This window comes from Podarcis vaucheri (assembly GCF_965113315.1).
Source record: "Podarcis vaucheri genome assembly, chromosome: 2".
Taxonomy (NCBI): domain Eukaryota; kingdom Metazoa; phylum Chordata; class Lepidosauria; order Squamata; family Lacertidae; genus Podarcis; species Podarcis vaucheri.
Window position 1 is genome coordinate 971,121 of NC_138760.1, and position 22,411 is coordinate 993,531.

At 44.2% G+C, this 22,411-nt stretch overlaps 3 protein-coding genes across 6 annotated transcripts in view; 1 reads left to right on the forward strand and 2 right to left on the reverse strand.

The window, feature by feature from the left end:
• Positions 1–501: 501 nt before the first annotated feature.
• On the reverse strand, positions 502–3,617 carry LOC309524496 (uncharacterized protein; the record flags this gene model as incomplete). 4 transcript variants are annotated; one of them, XR_014215946.1, is made up of 3 exons in its annotated part: positions 502–1,600; positions 2,621–2,707; positions 3,063–3,311. XR_014215946.1 is itself a non-coding variant. In XM_082209063.1 (3 exons), the coding sequence occupies 3 exons, from the start codon at positions 3,615–3,617 to the stop codon at positions 1,598–1,600; spliced, it is 534 nt and encodes a 177-aa protein (XP_082065189.1). In that variant the 3' UTR covers positions 502–1,597. The 4 variants fall into 4 exon arrangements, 2 of the variants coding, with proteins under 2 accessions (XP_082065189.1, XP_082065188.1); XM_082209063.1 differs by having other exon boundaries at positions 3,174–3,617; XM_082209062.1 differs by having other exon boundaries at positions 502–1,638; positions 3,174–3,617.
• On the forward strand, positions 3,562–22,042 carry MVB12A (multivesicular body subunit 12A). Its single transcript, XM_082208956.1, has 9 exons — positions 3,562–3,684; positions 5,824–5,922; positions 6,443–6,539; positions 9,924–10,050; positions 10,137–10,253; positions 20,485–20,594; positions 20,829–20,893; positions 21,102–21,158; positions 21,297–22,042. Exons 1-9 carry the CDS (start codon positions 3,616–3,618, stop codon positions 21,357–21,359), a joined length of 804 nt encoding a protein of 267 aa, XP_082065082.1. The 5' UTR covers positions 3,562–3,615; the 3' UTR covers positions 21,360–22,042.
• Positions 21,803–22,411, reverse strand: part of ATP13A1 (ATPase 13A1) — a 31,369-nt gene continuing 30,760 nt past the window's right edge. The window contains exon 26 of the mRNA XM_082207829.1: positions 21,803–22,196. Within this exon, the coding sequence (XP_082063955.1) occupies positions 22,086–22,196 (111 nt within the window). The 3' untranslated portion in view covers positions 21,803–22,085. The remainder of the gene's footprint in view (positions 22,197–22,411) is intronic.

Here is a 22,411-nt window from a genome sequence, read left to right on the forward strand (position 1 = left end):
CTTTCCTGGTAGTCTGGCCATTCCTTTGAAATGGTGATTACTAAATTCCTAAGACAAAGGGAAGCTTCCTTCACCCCCTCCCTCCTTGGGGAGAAAACATTTGGTCAGTTTGGGAGTCAAAATGGTTTCAGGACGGTCTTCCTGTGCTGCTCCAGACATGTGGTCCACATATCTGTATGTGCTTGGTGGGTAGATTTATGAACATTTAATATATATATAAGACCTTTAATTTTTTATTACACAGTGTATCTGAAGAAGTAAGTGCATGCACACGAAAGCTCATACCAAAAACAAACTTAGTTTGTCTCTAAGGTGCTACTGGACAATTTCTTTCTTTCTTTCTTTCTTTCTTTCTTTCTTTCTTTCTTTCTTTCTTTCTTTCTTTCTCTTTTTCTTTCTTTCTTTCTACATTGTAAAAAAGGTCTGACACTGGAACTTGGAAGTGGAGCCCAGTGAGCTTGCCCAGGGGTGAGATCCTGGTTGGGGGGGGGGGGTTGAAACTCAGAAGTGGAGCCCAGTGAGCCTGTTCAGGGAAGATCTGTTGGGGGAAAGTGTTGTTTTAAAAAGGCAGCTAGGTGATGTGCAGGAAGATGGGGCTGCCAGACCCCCAGCATGTGCTGCGAGGGGGAAAAGAGAGCAAGCAAGCTCTTGGAATTTAGAGCAGAAGGTGAACAGGAGGCAGATGAATGAATTGCTAGGGGTGGGGGTGCCAAAAGCAGAGACAGAAGGCATTTCCACTGAAGAGGTGTTTAAGCTTTGGAAAAAGGAGTGTGCTAACAGCAAAGAAGAGGAAGGGGGCTTCCCCCACAGCACTCCCATCACATCACTGTATCCCTCATTGCGACACTTTGGGGCAGTGATTGGAAAATTCCCCAGCAAACAGATGGGGGGGGGGAGGCATAGCTCCAGAGGTGAGGCTACTGAAGACAGCTATCTCTGTAGACCACTGCCCACGTCTGTCACCGACTATTTTGCATGGAAATGTTCAGAGAGTTTTGAATTTGCTCTGAAGTGTCATGGAGTGTTGAATGTAATTGGGATACTGCAAGCCCCCACCTCTAAGGAGGAGGCTCAGCAGTTAGTGGGGCCAGTGGGCTTTTGGAAGCAGCACATAACCCATCTAGCCCAGATCCTGAGACCAATCTATCAGGTTATCAGAAACAAAACACAGTTTGGGTGGGGGGAGCAGCAACCAAAAGTGTTATCTGAGGCTAAATCTGTTGTAGCTGCACCTATGCCTTTTGGACCTTACATCAAAGAACAGCCTTTTGAGTTACAAGTGTCTGCAAATGAGGAAGGGGCTGTTTGGAGTTTGCAGCAAAAGGGACCTACAGGGAAAAGAGTGCGTCTGCCTAACACAGAGTACTCTCCATTTGAGAGGCAGCTTTTGGCATGTTACTGGGCTCCAGTTGGAGAATAGCCTTTACCAAAGGTGTCATGGACATTGAAGATGCTCAAACACAGGATGAAAAAGAGAAACGTGTTAAGAGGAAGGTACCCTTGGCAAACTCACCAGGATCAACTTCCGCCCGGAAACCTATTTCCCCACTGGAAGGATGTGTGGATCCAGAATTAGCCTCCACAGTCACTCATGGATTCACTGTTAAGACCACGTTCATGGAAACAAATCTTACTTGGCTACAGGTGATCGTCAAAGAAGAAAAAAGATTTAACTTTTTCTTTTTCTGCAGATGTTGTTAAGCTTTCAGCTGGGTTGCATCCTGGCCTTTCTTAAAGTGCTAGAAACAGCCTTGTTTGCTTAATTGGAAAACAGGGCTCCGGAGAGGAGCTGCTTCAAATGGTGATCGCTCAAGTGCTGCTGCTGCTGCTCCTGGCACCGACAAAGCCCAGCCCCCTTCCTCCTCTAGTCAGGGCGGGGAGAAGCCAGGAGGGAGGGAGGAGGCGCTGCTGCCACCACTGTGTGAGGGAGAGGGAAAGAACACGCGCACTGGCAATCCACACGGCGATTCCAGGACTGTCTGCAGGCCAGATCCAGAAGGCAATTGGGCCTGATCCAGCCCCAGGGCCTTAGTTTACTGACCCATGGCTTAATTGATAGACTCGCACAGCCTGACTTGGGTATGTGCCAGTGATCTAGGATGGCCATGTGCCCTACTTTACAAAAGACAGTCCTCTGTTTAAAGGGCTGCCCAGACCTAGTCTTAACATCAGAGGCATGGTTGGTGGTGACAGAAGAAAGAGCTTTCTTGGTGGCTGCTCCCATATTGTGGAATTTCTTCCTTTTTGTCTTTCCACTAAGACCTTCCTATTCAGATAGGCCTTTGAAAACTGTGTGAAGACAATGTGGAGCAATCAGTATTTTACTGCTGGTGTTTTAGCTGCTGTTCTTAACTAGTTTGCTTTTATTGCTTTGTATTTTAGAATGATGCTTTTAAAATGTTGTAGGCTGCCTTGAATCCCAGCTTGAGAGGATATAGATACACTAAGTAATAAACCTTACAGATTTAGAACTGGGAGAAGAGGCCCTGAGCTGGCTTGTGCATAGTTGGCACTTGAAGAATGAGCAGGCACATGGGTCAAACTCCCGCCCCCCACTGTATTTATTTGTTTGCATTACAGCCAGTGCTTTTCTTCTAGAAAAAGAGGTTTGAGTACTCACCACAAAGTTGTTAACAGGAAGTTGCCACATTTTAACCAGCGCTTTTCTTGGGGGTGGAAAGCTGGTGCTGCATGCTTTGAATACCCCCTGAAAAAAGCACTGATTACAGCCATAATTTATAAATGCATCTATACATATCAATTAGCATATGCAGTTTTTTCTTTTTATTGTTGATCTGCAAGTGGCCACCCTACAACTATATATATATATATGTGTGTGTGTGTGTGTATGAGCAAGGCTGCAACTGAGTACCCTGGACTCTTCAAAATAATTCTTAACAGTTTGAATGACGTAACTTTATCTGTGTAAAAATACATTAAAACCACAATATTCTATTTTAAAGTACGGCTATTTAAAAAGGTAACCAACTCTATGAGGTGACTATGAATAGTTTGAAGAATGGAAGCGAATCACATGCATGTGAAAACCTCACATTCCCCACCTCCACAGCTGCTCCTCGGCGAAGGCGCTGCCCAGCTCTGGCTCCGGGAGTTTGCTCATTTAGTTACTTCATAAAACTTAGGTGCCGCTTGATTGTAACAAACTAACTTACTTCCAAGCGGCTGACAAAAAAGTTCTCTGCGCCGGGATGGGCGGAGCTGCCTCTCATTGGCTGGCCGTGACTCCTCCTCCCGGGACGGAGGACGACGAGGCAGGGCGCCTGCGCGCTTCTTCCCCCTTTCCCGAAATGTCCGGAGGAGAGCGAACTTTCCATTGGCTGCGCCAAGGCGTCCAATCGGAAGAGGGCCGCTGTGAGCGAACAGGCGGACGAGCCAACGGCTTTTTCTTTTGAATCGGGGGGGGGGGCAGAGCGAGAGGCGCCTCCCGGGACGGACGGACAGACGCCCCTGCGCTCGCTCGCTCGCTCGCTCTCCCTCCGGCGGACGCCCGCGCGGGAGTTGGCGCGCCTCTCTTCTGTTCTACCGAAGGTCGCCGCCGCCGCCGCCGCCGCCTCGCCCTCCGGGGCGGAAGAGCGTCCCGAGGCCGCGGGCGCCATGAGCCCTCCGCTCACCGGCCTGGGCTGGAGCTCCGCCGCCGCCGCGGCCCCCGCGGGATGGACTCCGGTGAGGGACGAGACCCCCCCCCCCAGGGCGGCCCCGGGTGACCCCGTCCCCCCCCCCCCGCGCGCTTCCTCGGGGCTGGCTCCGTCGCTGCCTCAGAGGGGCCGCCCTTCGCCTTCCCGGGGCGTCCCGAAAGGACGTCGAAGCAGAAGTCGGGAGGGAGGGAGGGAGGGAGGGAAAACCATCCTAACGCGCCTTTTATTTTTACCTCCATCTTGAGGTGGGTTAATTCTAGCTAGAGACGCGCCCAAGTTTTCAGTACCAGGTGAGCTACAAGGAAGAGGAACTGCAGAAGGAGCGACAGAAGATGGAGGGCCGCCCGCCTGTTGGGCGTCGAGGGAGCCAGGCATGGGGGGGGGGGCGGGGAAGAGCCCAAACCCTCTTGGTTTTAGAGATTAAGCTCCGCGTCTTTAGGGAAGAGATAATAGTGGCCTGCTTTGCAGGGCTGTTGTGAGGACCATTTAGAATATAATTCTATCCGAAGTGCTTTTGAACAGGAATTCAAAATATTATTGTTCTGCTGGGGGCATCTGGAGGAGCCCAGGGCTGAATGGAGCTTTGGAGTGGGCAGCTGCTAGAGGCCGTACTTAGACGTGACAGTGCTGCTATACTATTTTATACCAATGAATTGCTAGGTCCTCTGGTATTTTAGACTGAATAAGAACCTGAGGCTCCACTATCGGACATTATAGCCCATCTTTCTAGCATATGTATAGTTCTCTTCTGCATGTCTGCTGGCTATCTTGCAGCCCTGAATACAAAGACCAGGTGAACATAGCAGATTGAGATTGAATCCTGACAAGACAGAAGTACTGTTTTGGGGGGACAGGAGGCGGGCAGGTGTGGAGGATTCCCTGGTCCTGAATGGGGTAACTGTGCCCCTGAAGGACCAGGTGCGCAGCCTGGGAGTCATTCTGGACTCACAGCTGTCCATGGAGGCACAGGTTAAATCCGTGTCCAGGGCAGCTGTGTACCAGCTCCATCTGGTACGTAGGCTGAGACCCTATCTGCCCGCGGACTGCCTCACCAGAGTGGTGCATGCTCTGGTTATCTCCCGCTTGGACTACTGCAATGCGCTCTACATGGGGCTACCTTTGAAGGTGACCCGGAAACTAATCCAGAATGCAGCAGCCAGACTGGTGACTGGGAGCAGCCGCCGAGACCATATAACACCGATCTTGAAAGACCTACATTGGCTCCCAGTACGTTTCCGAGCACAATTCAAAGTGTTGGTGCTGACCTTTAAAGCCCTAAACGGCCTTGTTCCAGTATACCTGAAGGAGTGTCTCCACCTCCATCGTTCTGCCCGGACGCTGAGGTCCAGCACCGAGGGCCTTCTGGCAGTTCCCTCACTGCGAGAAGCCAAGTTACAGGGAACCAGGCAGAGGGCCTTCTCGGTAGTGGCGCCCTCCCTGTGGAACGCCCTCCCACCAGATGTCAAAGAGAACAACAACTACCAGACTTTTAGAAGACATCTGAAGGCAGCCCTGTTTAGGGAAGCTTTTAATGTTTGATGTATCACAGTATCTTAATATTCTTTTGGAAGCCGCCCAGAGTGGCTGTGGAAACCCAGCCAGATGGGTGGGGTATAAATAAATAATAATAATAATAATAATTATAGCTCATCTGTCAACCAAGCTAAGCAGATGATAATTAAAGGTCATCTGACAGTTTGGCAACAGATTCCTGACTTGGTTTCAGTTAGTCAGCAACATGTATGTGCCCTTCAGCATTGTTGCAGTGTTGACGTTTCACTCCACGCACATTAAACTGGTTTGGCTACAGTGTGGCCTGGCTTGTTCATTCAGTAACTTCTTGCTTCCTGGTGTTCTGAGCTGTAGTCCAAAGGTTACAAAACCATGGACTGGTTTGCTTTCTGCCCCACCCACCATCCTTCACACCTGCTTGTGTCATTGTTCTATTTAATAAGCAGCACCTGTTATGCAGGAGAGTTCCTGTGGCACAATTTCATTAAAACGGCTTTTTAAGGCTCTGTGGATTTATCATTATTGTTATAAGGCTCTGTGGATATTAACTTGCAAAATCTATTTTCTCCCTGTGACCTTTTGTCAAGCAAATAGATCAAGACAGTCCTTTTGCCTGTCGCTTCATAGATGTTTTGATCTCTCCTGCTGTCTCTAGATCACATCCACTGTAGAAGGAGCACCTGCAAATTTTGGAAAGGGATTTGCACAGAAATCTGGTTACTTCCTATGCTCTACATCAGCTATAAACAGTGAGGTAAGGAGGATGCCAGGGTTGCAGAGAGAAGCTTGGTGCCAGTAATGTCAGGACTGGTTGTTGTCCTCTTCCGATCACCACACAAACGCTTCTTGTTCTTTTATAACTTTTTATTGTGTATTAACAAACAAACTTTTAAACGCTCCTTATCTTTAACTATTCTTCCTCAGAGTCACTTATTTCAGATACCTTCTGAGCTCTGCTTCTCTGTGACCAGCCACCTTCAAAATGGCGAAGGTGCCCTTTCCTTCGCATTCCCACTCTTTTTCCTACCCTCCTGGCTAGAGCTGGCTTGTATCTCCCCTCCTCTCAATCTGAGCTAGAACTGAACCCTTTCCTTTCCTGGGAACAGCCGGTCCCTCCCTGTTGTTCCTCTTGCTCTCTTCTCTTCAGTTCACTGCTCTCTTCCCCCCCTTGGGGAAAACATTCTCCCTCTGGGAAACTGGAAATTTTTAACTCTAACTCTTCCCTGACAAGTAACTCAGTGCTGCTGGACTTTATGAATTCTGCTTCTTTTCAGAACCCCACTGGAGATGTACTTTATGATGTCATAATCCTGAGTGAGAAAACCCCACTGCCTTACGGATACACTTACGCTAAGGAATTTTTGGATCCCAGTAAGTCTGCCTATTCATTGATACTGTTTTGGTATAAATCTGTTTATAACAACAGGTCTTCAGCACAAACTAACCATGAATAGCTTACATTTCCATGTATGTACCTAAGATACTTTGTGGTCCTGGGCTACAACAGCTATCCTGTAGGGTTAGCTTGTATCCCTTTGACCAGGCATAGGCAAGCTCAGGCCCTCCAGATGTTTGGGATTACAATTCCCATCATCCCTGACCACTGGTCCTGTTAGCTAGGGATGATGGGAATTGTAGTCCCAAACATCTGGATAGCTGGAGTTTGCCTATGCCTGCCTATGACTTATTACATAAGTGTGTGTTGCTGTTATAACAGTGTAACAAAACCTTTGTTGCTTCCCTCTGTGAAGGAGCCTTCCCAGACCTGCTGAAAGGCAGTTATTTAAACTGCTTTAAACAACATATTTGGACCTGGCCAATATGGCCAACTATTGCCCAGTCTCAAATCTTCCATTCTTGGGCAAGATGGGCAAGGTGGTTGCTGAACAACTCCAGGCACACCTGCAGGATGCGGACCATTTGGATCCCTTCCAGTTTGGATTCAGGCATCATCATGGGGCTGAAACCGCCTTGGTCGACGATCTCTGGCAGGCTAGGGACAAAGGTGAAAGCTGTTTCCTAGTTCTTCTGGTTTTCTGAGCGGCCTTTAATACCATTGACCATGACATCCTTCTGGACCATGTAGAGGAGCTGGGGGCACTGTTATACAGTGATTCCGCTCTTTCCTCCTGGGCCGTGTTCAGAAAGTGGTGGGGGGGATGAGTGTTCAGACCCCTGGGCTCTCACTTGTGGGGTGCCTCAGGGTTCCGTCCTCTCCCCCATGCTTTTTAACATCTACATGCAGCCGCTGGGAGAGATTATCAGGGGGCTTGGGCTGGGTGTTCATCAATATGCGGATGATACCCAGCTCTACCTTTCTTTTAAATTGGAACCAGTGAAGGCGGTGAAGGTCCTGTGTGAGTGTCTGGAGGTGGTTGGAGGATGGATGGCGGCTAACAGATTGAGGTTAAATCCTGACAAGACAGAAGTACTGTTTTGCGGGGACAGGAGGCGGGCTGGTGTGGAGGACTCCCTGGTCCTGAATGGGGTAACTGTGCCCCTGAAGGACCAGGTGCGCAGCCTGGGAGTCATTCTGGACTCACAGCTGTGCACGGAGGCGCAGGTCAATTCTGTGTCCAGGGCAGTTGTCTTCCAGCTCCATCTGGTACGCAGGCTGAAACCCTATCTGCCCGTGGACTGTCTCACCAGAGTGGTGCATGCTCTAGTTATTTCCTGCTTGGAGTACTGCAATGTGTTCTATGTGGGGCTACCTTTGAAGGTGACCCAGAAACTACAACTAATCCAGAATGTGGCAGCTAGACTGGTGACTGGGAGTGGCTGCCGAGACCATATAACACCGATCTTGAAAGACCTACATTGGCTCCCAGTACGTTTCTGAGCACATTTCAAAGTGTTGGTGCTGACCTTTAAAGCCCTAAATGGCCTCGGTCCAGTATACCTGAAGGAGCATCTCCACCTCCATCATTCTGCCCGGAGACTGAGGTCCAGCTCCGTGGGCCTTCTGGCGGTTCATTCGCAATGAGAAGCCAGGTTACAGGGAACCAGGCAGAGGGCCTTCTCGGTAGTGGCACCTGCCTTGTGGAACGCCCTCCCACCAGATGTCAAAGAAAAACAACTACTAAACTTTTAGAAGGCAGCCCTGTTTAGGGAAGCTTTTAATGTTTAATTGGCTTTCTGATTATTGAAGCTATTTTTTTAAAGCTATTAAGACTTCTGTCTCTTAATAGCTTTGGTCACTTTAGCAGTATCACAGCTTACAGCTTTGAGATAACAAAATTCCATTCCTGTGGATACAGTGTCAGCTAGCAAAGTAGCTTTTAATTTCTTATACACATTTTTGTCAAAGGGGGGAAAATCCACTTAAAGCTTCACAGAGGTTCCCCTTGTCTGTTTAAAACTTTCTCATTTCACACCATAAATCCTGCTTTTTGTCACTTTTTCTCAACGCCTTAAACAGTAGCTTTCTTTCCTTTATTATGAAAAGCAGTTAACTCACCAGGTGTCAGTTTTCACTGACAGACACAGAAACTCTTTTAGGTTGTAAATTATCCCATTCTGAAGAAAATTAAGAAAGGGAGGCTTTTGGGCAAGATGATGGTCCTCTGCTTGCAGTCACTTGACCCACAGGGCAGGAAAACAACCCTCTGGCAGAGAGGAAAAACTTTTCAAAGCAAGACGGTAATCCCTTTATTTCAACTTTTCGGAGGGAAAGCTGCCAGCCAAATGTGCGTGCAATACCTGTCTCCATAGGTAAGGAGCCAATGAAAGACCTTCAATCCACCATGATTCCTCCCTTGGAAGTCCATTCCTGTTACAGCTTTGGTTGGTCATTTAGTCCTTTTCTTGATCCTCCATGGGGGAACTTTGTACTGCCTCTCATTCTTTAATTGGTTATGATGATAAGGGATAATTGAACAATTAACCTACTTCTTGAGGATTTTTTTCTTTTTTGCCCTCGGGCACAGATGAACTTTACACATGTAAATGGGAACCAAATCATTTTCTCATGTTCCACATGGCCTTGTGACTGGGAAAAGGCAGAACTGTGCAAGTTTGTTCAGCTTAGTTTTGACTCATATATAGCTGCCCAAACTCAAAACTACTGCATTTGTGAACCTATTATTTATTTAACAATATTTGAATACTGTTTCCTTAGGCTAAGTGGCTCCTATACCTGAAATATCCCTTAAAGATGCTGACCTTTCTGCTGAGGCAGAAGATGCTATAAAGATATTTGATCATAATCTTTGTATATTTCTTTATAAACCCTAATAAAAACATATTTATTTATTTTAAATAATCTAAAAGAAGACACACAGGAAAAGGGAGGAAGAATGTTCATCTCATAATCGAGATATATCAAAAGTTAGGTCTGAGGACAGATCTGTTCTAAGTTTATTTTGTAATTATTGAAAGTAACCGATTTCCAGCAGATTAAATTACTACAGCATGTTTACCCATGAGCAGGTATTTCAGGCATCATAAAACTAGCCAAGCACTGTTCTGCGAGAAAGCAAACGGAGCATGATTTTTCTGATCCTGGAATCTGTGGCTCTTGTCTTAACTGTGAGAACAAATATGGAAAAACACCTGCTCCACGTAAGAACAGTGTTCAAATAAAATTGAGTCATAATTGAATCTCTCTCTGTGGGGAAGGACTTCTATATGCAATTTGCATATTCTTTTACTTCCCCTCCACCTTTGGATGCATAAGCCCATCTAAGGAAGGCAAGTTGTTGGTGTTATTCTGATGTCATTTGGGTGTAATCTCCTCTTCCTGCTTCCCTGCTGCAGAAACCTCCCTCTCCAAGAAGAAGAGACTGTGCGTCAAGCTGATTCCATTGACTGCAGCTGAAACAGCTGTGTTTGACATCTTGCTGAGTAGCAAAAATAAAGTGATCCCAAATTATATGCGGATAGGGTGAGGCACTCAATCTATAGTCATTGTTCTCATGTTGTAGCTCCTGGGAGACATACTTTTGTTCTAACCATATTCTTCTCATCTAGGGAAATGAGTGGATTTGCACTTTGGTGTAAAAAGGAGCACATTCTCAAGCCCAAGCCCCTTCCCAAGCCACGGAAAGTGAGCCTAGAAATGAAGCACCTTTCATTAGAACCAGATGGGTAAGTTTTGGACTTGCTGTAGATTATGTCCAACTTTTGTCACAAGCACATCATTCTTGATGTTATGTGAGCCACCATGATTTCCCATCTTCACTGGGATAGGCTCTATCCTATAGAAAGTAAAGCGCTAGGCCAGATTCTTGAACCATCCAAATGCCAATTGTTTTCACCTGCTTTTCTCAGTTTATTCATTCACAAAAAGAGATCAACTAAATTGCCAGACCAGATTGCCACCTGTTGGTTCAGGGTGTTTGAGCTTTCAGCACATGCGTTCCAGCTTCCAGGCTTCTGTGGGAGGCAAATTGCTGGTGAGGATAAGCAAGAACTGTGGGGCAGAGAGCCTGTTACCTCTGTCCCCTTTATTTGCATAGGGTGGGCAGCAGATGGAAAATTTACCAGCACCATAACAACTGTCTTAATGTTTCTAAAACTGGATGTATGGCTTCTTTTATTAACAACAAAAAATAATCTCTGGAAGGAGAGGTGTAGCTGTTAATCTAGTTTTGTGTGTAAACTGAATTGAAACCCCTAATTTACTCATCTTACCATTACAGCTGTCATGAATCTTTGCCAATAAGTACACGGCACCACTGAATTAGTGGGGCAGACCAGTGACCAATGCTATTTGTTACCCTTTTTTAAGTAGAGCTGATTTATGGTGGTAGAGGCAGGACTATGATGATGATGTTGGTGGTGGTGGTAATATTTATGTGGCCCATCTGGCTGGGTTTCCCAACACTGGCTTTTCATCCCACTTTAGCTCATTGACTGGGTGCACTTAGCTTCTGCCCTTATAAATTTATACCCCCGTTTCATTTTGCATTATTACTTTGTTTTTGTTTTTTATAATATTTTTATTAAGTTTTCAACAAAAGTAACAAAAAATAAAAATAAAACACAAACAGTAACAAATGCAGTAACATCCATAAACAAAGAAAATTATACAACAACAACAATCTTTATTACCGTCCAGAGACCCAACAAAACATTACAAATCAATACAGAGTTCATACAGCCTACCTCCAGGTTAATCAAGCATTTTGTTTAGAATATAGGGCTCGTTTGTTCTTGCAACCACCGATAAAAACTTTGCCACTGCCAACGTTCTAGCTTTTGTCCGGTCTTCCAGTAGGAACCTGACATAGTGAGCCTCTGATTTTCCTGGGAAAGGCACTAGCAAGGGTAGTATCAGTTCAGCCCTGTCCTGCTCATACTTCGCACAATGCAACAAAATATGATTTATGGAATCGATGTCTTGAGCACACGAGCGAAGTCTGTCCTGGTCTCGGCCTTTTGGCTAAGATCAAGTGTAGAAAATTATACATAAAACCATATCAATTCCATAAAGTGGGATTCTCTGAATCCCCTGCCTCCCCTCCCCTCCCCCCTTCCTTGTTCGCTACATTTCTTATCAACTATATTTCATTTCTACTCCAATTTTTTTCTAGCTTCAAATTTCCCATACTATTTCTAAAATTACAAGTGTTCTTAAAATCCTGACAATGTATTTATCAGTTTACAATACTTTTGCAAATACATAATAAACATTTCCCATTATTTTTTAAATTTCCTGTCATCTTGATTTCTGAAGCTTTCCAGTTAGTTTCGCCATTTCAGCATAATCTATTAACTTGGTTTGCCACGCTTCTTTAGATGGGACTGCTCCTTCTTTCCATCTTTGGGCTAACAGCATTTGAGCAGCCTTTCATAGCATACATAAACAATTTTTTTCTGATCTTTTGAAATTTCTGCTCCTACAATACCTAATAGAAAGGCTTCTGGTTTTTTTTAATAAAGGTTATTCTAAACATTTTTTTTATTTCATTATATATCATTTCCCCAAAATTTTTAACCTTCCTACATTCCCACCACATCTGATAAAACGTACCCTCTTTTTCTTTACATTTCCAACACTTACTAGATCCTGTTCTTTTCATTGCATATTAACAACCAATCTTATAAATGGTTCTATTATTCCTCAGAAGGGGCGTGGGCTAAACCACAGAGCCTAGGACGTGGGTTAAACCACAGAGCCTAGGACTTGCCGATCTGAAGGTCGGCGGTTCGAATCCCCACGACGGGGTGAGCTCCCGTTGCTCGGTCCCTGCTCCTGCCAACCTAGCAGTTCGAAAGCATGTCAAAGTGCAAGTAGATAAATAGGTACCGCTCCAGCGGGAAGGTAAACGGCGTTTCCATGCGCTGCTCTGGTTCACCAGAAGCAGCTTAGTCCTGCTGGCCACATGACCCAGAAGCTGTACGCAGGCTCCCTCGGCCAGTAAAGCAAGATGAGTGCCGCAACCCCAGAGTCGGCCACGCCTGGACCTAATGGTCAGGGGTCCCTTTACCTTTACCTTTTTATTATTCCTCAGAGTCACTTATTTCAGATACCTTCTGAGCTCTGCTTCTCCGTGACCAGCCACCTTCAAAATGGCAAAGGTGCCCTTTCCTTCGCTTTCCTGCTCTTTTTCCTACCCTCCTGGCTAGAGCTGGCTTGTATCTCCCCTCCTCCCAATCTGAGCTCTTGCTCTCTTCTGCTCCTCCCCCCCTTGGGGAAAACATTCTCCCTCTGGGAAACTGGAAACTTCTAACTCTTCCCTGACATGACCTTCCAGATCCAACAGGTCATCATTTTTAAAAATTATCCAATCCCAGTTCCAGGAAATGCAGGATGCCTCTATCTATCAATAATTTATGTTTTATTCTTGGTTTCTTCCCTCTCCAGATGAATCTTGAAATATGTCTTTGCCATTCTTTGTAGCAGCTCACATTGCTTATCACCAGGACTATAAATAAATAAATTAAATAAAAACAGCAATTTTGGCAATACATTCATCTTGATCACTGATATTCTGCCTAGTAATGACAAATTAATCTTTCCCCAGATTTCCACTTTCCTTTTTATTTCTTTCCATAATTTTTCATAATTATCTTTAAATATATTCTTAGCTGTCAACAGTATTCCCAGGTATTTGACTTTTTAACATATATTTATCTCTGTCTTCTGCTGTATCTCCTTTTTATCTTGTTCTGAAACCTTCTTCACAAAGAGTTTGGTCTTATTCTTACTCAGTTTAAAACCTGATAATTGTACAAATTCCTGTATTTTTTCTAATACTTTCAATAATGAATTTATGGGGTCCTCAACCATTATTACAAGGTCACCTGCAAATGCTTTCAATTTGTATGCTTTATTTCCTACTGTTATTCCTTTTATGGTTTCATCTGCTCTTACGTTTCTCACCAGGACTTCCAATATTAAAATAAACGAAAATGGTGACAAGGGGCATCCTTGTTTTGTCCCTTTCATGATACTACATTTTTCAGTAGTAACATTATTCACAATTAATCTTGCTTGTTGCTCTGAGCAAATTGCATTTTTTCCTCTTCTAACCCTTTCTTCTAATTCCATCTTTTCTAAAACCTTATGCATAAATGACCAAGAAATATTATCAAATGCCTTTTCGGCATCAATAAACATGAATGTTGTTTGTTTTTCATTTCTTACTTCCAGGTATTCTGTGACATCAATCATATTCCTTATATTATCCTTCATCTGACTTCCTGGAAGAAATCCTGCCTGGTCATATATAACAAGATTCCTTTCAATCTATTGGCCATAATATTTTACAAATAATTTATAATCGTTATTTAATAAGGAAATTGACCTATAATTCTTAGTTAATAACAAATCAGTCTCTTGCTTCAGAATTAATGTAATAAAGGCCTCTTTCCAAGTCTCTGATACTTTTCCTACTTTTAAAATTCTGTTCATTAAATTTGGCAATGGTTGCAATAAACAATCCTGAAATTTTTTATAATATTTTGATGTTAATCCATTCTGTCCTGGTGACTTCCCTATCTTTGCTTATTTGATTGCATCGGCTACCTCAGAGATATTTAATAGTGCATTTAATATAATTTTGGTTTAATACAGTGGTACCTCGGTTACAAACACTTCATGTTACAGACTCCGCTAACCTGGAAGTAGTACCTCAGGTTGAGAACTTTGCCCCAGGATGAGAACAGAAATCATGTGCTGGCAGCGCGGCAGCAGCAGGAGGCCCCATTAGCTAAAGTGGTACCTCAGGTTAAGAACGGACCTCCAGAACGAATTAAGTTCGTAACCAGAGGCATCACTGTATATAAAACCACTCCTCACTTCTTAGTTTTGTCTGAAGTTATAAATTCCATTCCAATTCTTTTATTTATCAAGACCCTTCTATGTCTCTTGGCCACATGAGTTTCTTGTCAACAAACTATATCTAGATTTTGTTTCAGTATTACGTGTTCAATTTTATTCCTTTTTACTTTGCTATTTAATCCATTTACATTCCAGTTTAATATCTTCCTATCAGCCATTTTAATTGTCAATTATTAACGCCTTGTTTTTTCTTTTCTTTCTTCTTGCTTATCTATACTATGCTTTTCTTCCTCACCTCCTACCACTCCCTCTGGTTCTGTCAACGGTTTAGTCTCTCCTAACTCCTTTCGCTATGTCCTCAAAAATGTCTGGGCCTCCTCTATGTCAGTGAATCTCCGTTTCTTGTTTTTGTATGTGAAGGAAATCCCTTCTGGAAATTTCCATCGATACGGTATTATGTGGTTTCTCAGGGCATCTGTCAGAAATGTATAATGAATGTGTTTTTTAAGAAGGCATGCAGGAATTTCCTTCAGGATAATAACATTTTTACCTCCAATTTGCAATCTGTTCATATAATTGGTTTGTATTATTCTATCCTTAATAGATCTTGAGTTAAAGGTCACCAGACAATCTCCTGGCAATTTTTTAATCTGCAAATTTTGAATTCACCTGTCAATTGAACCATCCAGTAATTCTTGTTCAATTTGTAGCCATTTTGCTAACACCTCAGTTAAATATTCTCTTAAATCCTGTTTGCCTTCTTCTGGGACACCTCTCAGCCTAAGAACCAATTCCCTCTGTTTCATTTCCAAATTGATTTTTTGCAGGTTTGCATTATCACTGTGTAACAATTTCCTCTGATTGCCATATCAATCAATCAATATCCTTTATTCGACCGATAGTCAGAAATAAAACACAATAATTATAAACTATAACATCATCAAGGTATATAAATAAGGTAGGGCCACAGTACTAGACCTCTCACAGATAACCCACATCAAGGCATTCAGTTATACGTTTCCGACACTTGAGTGCCAGGAAAAGAAATTTAGCCACTGACAAAGTTGTTTTCCCAGAAGACCTATTTAGCAGATATGCTGTCTGCTTTCCTCTTTGTCGGGAACTGAGCTGGGGTAAGCATGGGGTTATAAGATACTGTCTTAAATCGTTGTAGCTGGGACAGCTCAGTAAAATGTGCTCTGTGGATTCTACCTCGCCCAATGCACAGTGGCATAATCTCTGGTCATATGGGACTCCTCCATATCTTCCCTTCAGAACCGCCGAGTCAAGAACATTCAGCCTAGCCGCAGTAAATAGTCTGCAGTATTCCACGTAGTGGATATCCGCCAGGTAGCGAGCTGAAGCAGCCCGATACAACTGCTCCCCCAGAAACAACCCAGGTTTCACACGGGCTATGTCCTCCTGTCTGGCAATATCCCTTAATCTTTGCGCGATCACCGCCTTTGCGTGGCTATATGTCATGGACTCTATATAAAGGGAGGACAACCCACACTTCTGCAGTTCCTCCACTATCTCCCCTTCCCATGGAGATTTAAAGTTATCCCTCAGAATCAAGGGGGCCAAACCCACCGGTCTGAAACAGAGCTTGAGCCATAGCCATAACTTCGCTTTCAGGGCCACATACCTAAAGGCTTGATAACCGGTTTCCAGTCTCATGATCGCACCTGCCACAGAGGGGGGGATCCTGAGTATGGCCCTGAGGAATTGGGTTTGGATAGATTCCAATTTTTCAAAATCCCTACGTGAGCCCAAAGCAATGCCCACCAGCAGAAGAGGGAGGACTTTCATTTTAAAGAGTCGTAAGGCTACTTTGACAGTTTGTGCCTGTTTCTTGGAGTACAGGGTTCTAATCACCAAGGCTGCTTTGGATGCGTTCGAGGCTATGTATTCTCTGTGCGCCAGGAAGGACCTATTTGATCTTACAACCTGACCCAGGTATTTAAAGCAACTAACCTGCTCTAAAGGAATACCATTAATAGACCATAAATTAGGTTTCAGTCGAGCAGCAAAGACCATTATTTTGGTCTTGGCATAATTTAGTTGGAGCTCGTGTTGGGTCTCATATTCATGAAGAGCTCGAAGCATCCTCCTTAATCCGATGGGGGAGGTAGCTAATAGGGCGGCATCGTCCGCATACAGTAGGACATTCAAGGCTCGTCCTGCCAGTTTTGGTGGATGGAAATCAGCATTTGCCATATGCACCACTAACGAATTAATATAGAAGTTAAACAGAGCAGGGGCAAGCAAACAGCCCTGTCTTACCCCCCTAGTGGTGGCAACCTGATTGGAGACTAGCCCCTTACTATCTATCCTAATCCTCAGGAGGGTATTTGTATGCAAATTAATAATCAGCAGGAGAAGGCGGCGGTCAATATATGTCGCTGCCAATTTTGTCCATAGCTGGTTCCTGGGAATCAAAGGCCTGCTTAAAGTCTATAAAGGCGACATGGAGGGCTTTTAGGCCATTGCCAGCGTACTTGGTGGCCAAGTGATTTAGGATTAAGATTTGGTCTGTTGTTGATCTTCCGGGGCGGAAACCCGCCTGTTCCTCTGCGATGATAATGTTGCTTTCCATCCAGGTCGTTAATTTGCTAAGTAGAAATCTTGAATAGATCTTCCCGATAACATTTAGCAGGCTAATTGGTCTAAAATTGGCCGGGTCTGTGCGCGGCCCTTTCTTGTGAATTGACACAATCAGTGCAGAGTTCCAGCTTGGAGGAAATTGTGCTGTTTTGTTTATATAAGTAAAAAGAGCTGCTAGGGGTGGACACCACCAATCCTTGTTGGCTTTAATAACATCTATGGAGATAAGATCGTCTCCGGGTGCCTTGCCCGCCTCAAATTGGCCTATAAGTGTTTCCACTTCAGAGCAGGTGACAGGATCCCACTCTGGCAAGGGGGCCAAATCTAACCTTCCTCCGCTGGCTGCGTGAGCTGCATATAAATCGGAGAAGAAGCTTTCCCAGGTGTCAGCTGAAATTTGGGGTTCTGTCCTTGACAACGGTCTACCCAGGTATTGAGAAATTTGGTGCCAAAAGGAGGAGGGATTTCTATTTTCTGCAGCTTTTAAAAGGTTCTTCCAATCATTTCTTTCTGCCGCGAGCTTCTTTTCCTTTAATAGTGCTTTATACCTTCTCTTGAGGTTCATAAGGTGACTACTAGGTGCGGGGTCATTTGATGCCCTATATGCCAAGAATTCATTATATAGGTTGTTCTTGAAAAGCCTACATTCCTCGTCAAACCACTTTTTATGAGAGAAATGGTTAATATTCATTACCGGGGTCTTAGCCAATGAAGGTTTTAGCAGTTTTACTAAATTGTCATATATTGGCAGTGGCTCAACTGCCTGGACAAGGGAGTCCCTTGTCTCTTGCAGTTGGCCAGACCAAAGGAGTTTGTTTATCCATTGAGCCATATTATCGGTCCATTTTAAGGCAGTGGGCCTCATCTGAAGCTGGTTATTTGTAATAGGCACACAGGGATAGGTAGCCAATTCTCCATCCAGAGTCAGAGAGAGTTCTAATGGAAAATGGTCATTTTCCAGCCTCATTACCACCCTAAAGTTGGAAATTTTGGGAATTAGGTCTACTGATGTCCAAATAAAGTCTATGGTAGAGGCTCGGGAGCCTGACCAGAAGGTAAATTCAGCAGGGTAATCAGAACTGAGAGCTCCGTTTAGAAGGTGAAAATTAAGAGCCATCAAGGTTTGTCTACATTTAAAACCTGCATATGTAGCAACACTGTCTTTAAAATTCCTGGGTAAAAGGTCTGAGGTTAAAATGGGTAGTGAGGGATATTTATTATACTTAGCAAATAATGATTTATCAGAGTGAGACAATCGGCCATTGAAATCTCCTGCAACTAGGAAGGTGGCTTCAGGGTATTTCTCTAGGAGAGTTTCAAGAGTCTGTTGAATTTCCCTCCATCTTTGGTCCACCAGGTTTTTCTTATAGATTGGGTGCAAATAAACATTAATCACCACAAACACTTCCTCCGCTGTTTGTAGCTTTACACCCAGCATGGATGACGACTGAATGTCGATTTGTTCCACCTGCAGATTTAAGGCCAAAGAAACTAGGGTAGCCAACCCACCTTGTGGTCTGCCAGGTGATAGTAAATTCTGTTGTGCATTCAGGTAGAAGCCCTTATACCCTAATAGGGAGAAGCCCTCACAAGCCCAGGTCTCTTGCAGCAAAAGAATACGACTGCCTTTTATGTAGGCGACAAAGGATGGATCCATCAGCTTAGATTTAATGCCAGCTACATTCCAGGATAAGAAAGTAAGTAATCTCCTGGTCACCCCTTCGAGTCATGCTGGGCCTTGCGGAACCAGCACGGCAGAATCCACCTGGGAATGCATGCGGCGAGGGGGGGCAATAGGCTGGAAGAAGGAAGTGATTGTAGCTTGCTTACCAGGCAATTTCCGAGCAGCACTTACCGCAGCAGCAGCCATGGATTGAGGCTTAATTATTGGTAGCTGCAGGGATGGATTCTGGTGCACGGGAGTATCACTTAACGACAGGTCCACAGACTCTACATTTAAAGTATGCTCTAAGATTGAGGAGGGTGGGCCTTTTAGATCTGCGGTTGCCGTAGGAAACATGCAGTGTAAGGCAGGTGGAAGGCATACTTTTCGGTTTGCCTCCAAAAGAGCATTCAGTCTTGCCACAGCTTCCGAGTTTGACCAGAGGGTTGTCGAATCTTCCACTGTGTCCTGCCCGGGCTTGACATCCCGAGGCCGTGTACAGCCAGGTTGCAGATCAAAGGTCGTTAAAGCAGGTACCACTTGGGCTTGTGTAGACTGATCTACAATTGGTGAGGAATTCATCTTATTTACATGAGCATGATCTTCTGAGTTACGGAGACAGAGTAGCAACTCGTCCAATCTGTCCGTTATCTCTGTCCGCTCCAGTTTCGGCAATTGGGAGAAGGATAGAAGTAACTCACGCTCCGTAGAATTCTCCAGATGTATAGCCTTTGTCAGTGGAGGCAGGGGGGCGTCAATCCAGCTGATTAGATCTGCAGCCAGGGGAGTTGGGGTCGTGGCAGTTGGCGGACCCTCAGACTTATCTGCTTTCTTTTTGAACAAGCAGTTTGGTAAGAGGGGGCAGATCTTGGTATTGGTAAAGACTCTTGTAGCAAGGATTCCATAGTTAATTAGAAGGCTTCTTGAGGACATAAGTAGTGCAGGGAGCTTTTTGGTTTTAAAGGAGAGCAGCACTCTCTGTCTCTGAGGTCTGCTGCTAATATGGTCAGTATGCTTCAGGTCAATAGAGCTAGGGATTATCCTCAGAAGCTCCGCTAGGTGTCTCCTTATATCACTCTTATAATGCCAGTTTATCACCTTGCCTCTAAAGGGGCAAATATTTGGCAGATTTTGGTAGCTTGATTGCCATATTGATTTTAACTGTATTTGAATATTTCAAAATATTGATGGTTTTTATAAAGGAACAATAGTAATGCCAGTCAGAAAATTTTAGATGACTAGGTGGAAGCTGACTGCATTGGCACCCCCAAGTTAAGGCAAAGAAGTTGTTTCCCATTCCCTGGAGCCTTCTGCAGGTATATGGTTGTATCCATTGCTACTTCAGCTCAAAAAACCAGGTCCATTAATTTCACTAGGTTTACGCTGAGTTTTTAAGTTAGTTTGCTACAACCCTTAGCCTTTTGTTGTATTAGCCAGTCAGAGCTGGTGACCCCCCCCCCCCGTTTCGGGATGGTGAGCAGCAGCCTTGATGCTGTGCTTTGAAGAAGCTGCAGGTATCGCCAAGGCTCAGCACGACAAAGAACCAGCCCATGGTCTCCTTAGCTGTGGATGGGGGCACATCCTGTCATACCGAGTCACTGCAAGGCTCAGTGAGTGAATCTTGCCAGAATAAAAAAAAAGTAATTTGCTGTCTTCATTTGTTCAGAACATGCAACCCCAAACAAATTGGAAAAATACTACAGAGAAAGCTAGCATAGAAGATGAGAAATCCATTGTGTGGCACTTTTGAGAGAGTCTGGCTTGTAATTTATCAGGAGTCTTTATAAGATTGCTGTGAACAACTTTCTAATCTAATCCTGCAGTGTAGTCCTTCCATCAGAAAAGCCTGTGGTTCCCCCTGGTCCCAAAAGGCAACCTACCCTGAAGCGGCATGAGTCTATATATGACACTTCAAACGTCTATGGCATCTCAGGTAGGTATCCAGAATTCTAGGGGCTGAGGCACTAAAACTTAGTTTGCTTTGTGTGAGTTGCTTTTTCCTTGAGAGCTCTCTCACTAGACTCTTGGGCTGCTCTTGCTTTCATAGGAAAATGGCAAAACAGCATTGTGATTGAGTGGAGCATTTTGCCCTGTAGATGAGGGGTGGCAAATGTTTCCTTGGCCTTTACGCTGTCACATGAATAACCTAACTCTTTTTCTCCCTTAGCCATGGATGGAGTGCCCTTCACCCTGCACCCCAAGTTTGAGAGCAGCATCTCCAAGGGCACAAATGTAAGAATTAGTCTCGATTCCAAGTGTGTTGTCAGTACTGTAGGATCTGCCTTTAAGGGAAGATGGGGGTGGTAATCAGAACTTGTTTTCCAGAGGGAATGGTGGTAAGAGTTTTTAGTTGTGCCAATATTGGTTTTGAGGTGAGGTCTTCGGAAATTAAGATGTGGTGAGGCAAAAATAATTGCTTTGTTTGCTCTTTATTTTCTAGGCCTATTCTCTCTTTAAAAGCTTGCATATCAAATCTCTTGCCGATATTGAGAAAGAGGTAAGCAGCAGTTGAGGCTTTTCAATGTACTTATTAAGTTGTCCTTAAGAGAAATTTTGAGACTATCATTCCTGTGTTGTCTACTCTAGATAGAGTTGTGTGATGTGATTTATAAAGGCTGTTTTGTTTTGCTTTCAGTACAACTATGGCTTTGTCGTCGAAAGAACTGCTGCTGCTAGACTCCCCCCCAGCATCTCCTAGCATCAGTAATTTGTTTGACAGTGTGCCTTTTTGCTATCGGGACTCCTAGCCCATTCACCACATAGGTGTTCTTTAAAAGAAATAACTAGCAGGTGTATTACTTTAGCAGCTCAAGTTTGTAAATATAATCTTGCCTGATGGCAGCTACTGCTACCCCCTGCACTGTATTTCTTGCTGATAAGTATCAAACTTCTGTACAGTGTATATGTTTTACTTTCTATGCAAAGCACTACTTTTATGAGCAGATTTTAGCTTTACCTTTAAAAATATTAATGGCCTTTCTGAGTAGGCTGCCTCGTATATAATGAAAGTATGACTTCCATAGAAATACAACACTAATTTTAACTGAAAGTGAAATGAGAAGACTTCCAGCCCCAAACTCCCAGGATGTTGAATTGGGCACAATAGGAAAGGATTTTACCACAAAGAAAACTCCAGCCATATTTCAAAATGCATTGATTGCCATTTAATTACCAAATCCCATGACCACCTTTTGAGGAGTGTAGGGGTAGTATAAAAGTCAGCAGGTGCTGTCATGTCTGGGAAACAGATGGAGCTTGGTGCAGCCCCCGGGGCATCGCCTTTGTTGTGGTTTCCAAAACAGCACAATGGGGAAGTCGCCTGCCAGTACCAAACTGGAGTAAGAGAGGGCTGTCCAAAGAATAAATATTCTTCTTGCAAAACTGTACAGTGGCTGTTCCTTTTTTGGCCAGGGATCTGTTCATCTCAAGAAGGCACTCTGAGCTTTGTGCTGCCAAGAAGAAACTGTAGGATTCTGTCTACAAGTAGGGCAGTGACAAAGTTTGCCAGAAGAACTTGAGTGATCACCATCTTGAACTACAATAGAAGGATAAAAAACCATGAATGTTCCCCAATAGCAACATTTATTCCACTACACTTTTTGGTGACTCGCCAAAAATAATTATCTTGAGCTGAACTGAAATTGTGCCACTATCACAGTAACGTAAGGAAGCAACTTAAATAAGCTGGATTTGTGAACATATTAATGACTGGTTGGAAATATTGCATTGAGGCCAAGTACAAAGTACATG

What these genes read in the sequence shown, in the direction of transcription:
- MVB12A (XM_082208956.1), top strand. Translation starts at nt 3,616, where the DNA reads ATGAGCCCTCCGCTCACCGGCCTGGGCTGGAGCTCCGCCGCCGCCGCG. An exon ending in CTTTCATTAGAACCAGATGG is followed by an intron (nt 10,254 to 20,484) that starts GTAAGTTTTGGA and finishes CTAATCCTGCAG; the next exon opens with TGTAGTCCTTCCATCAGAAA. An exon ending in TTGCCGATATTGAGAAAGAG is followed by an intron (nt 21,159 to 21,296) that starts GTAAGCAGCAGT and finishes TTTTGCTTTCAG; the next exon opens with TACAACTATGGCTTTGTCGT.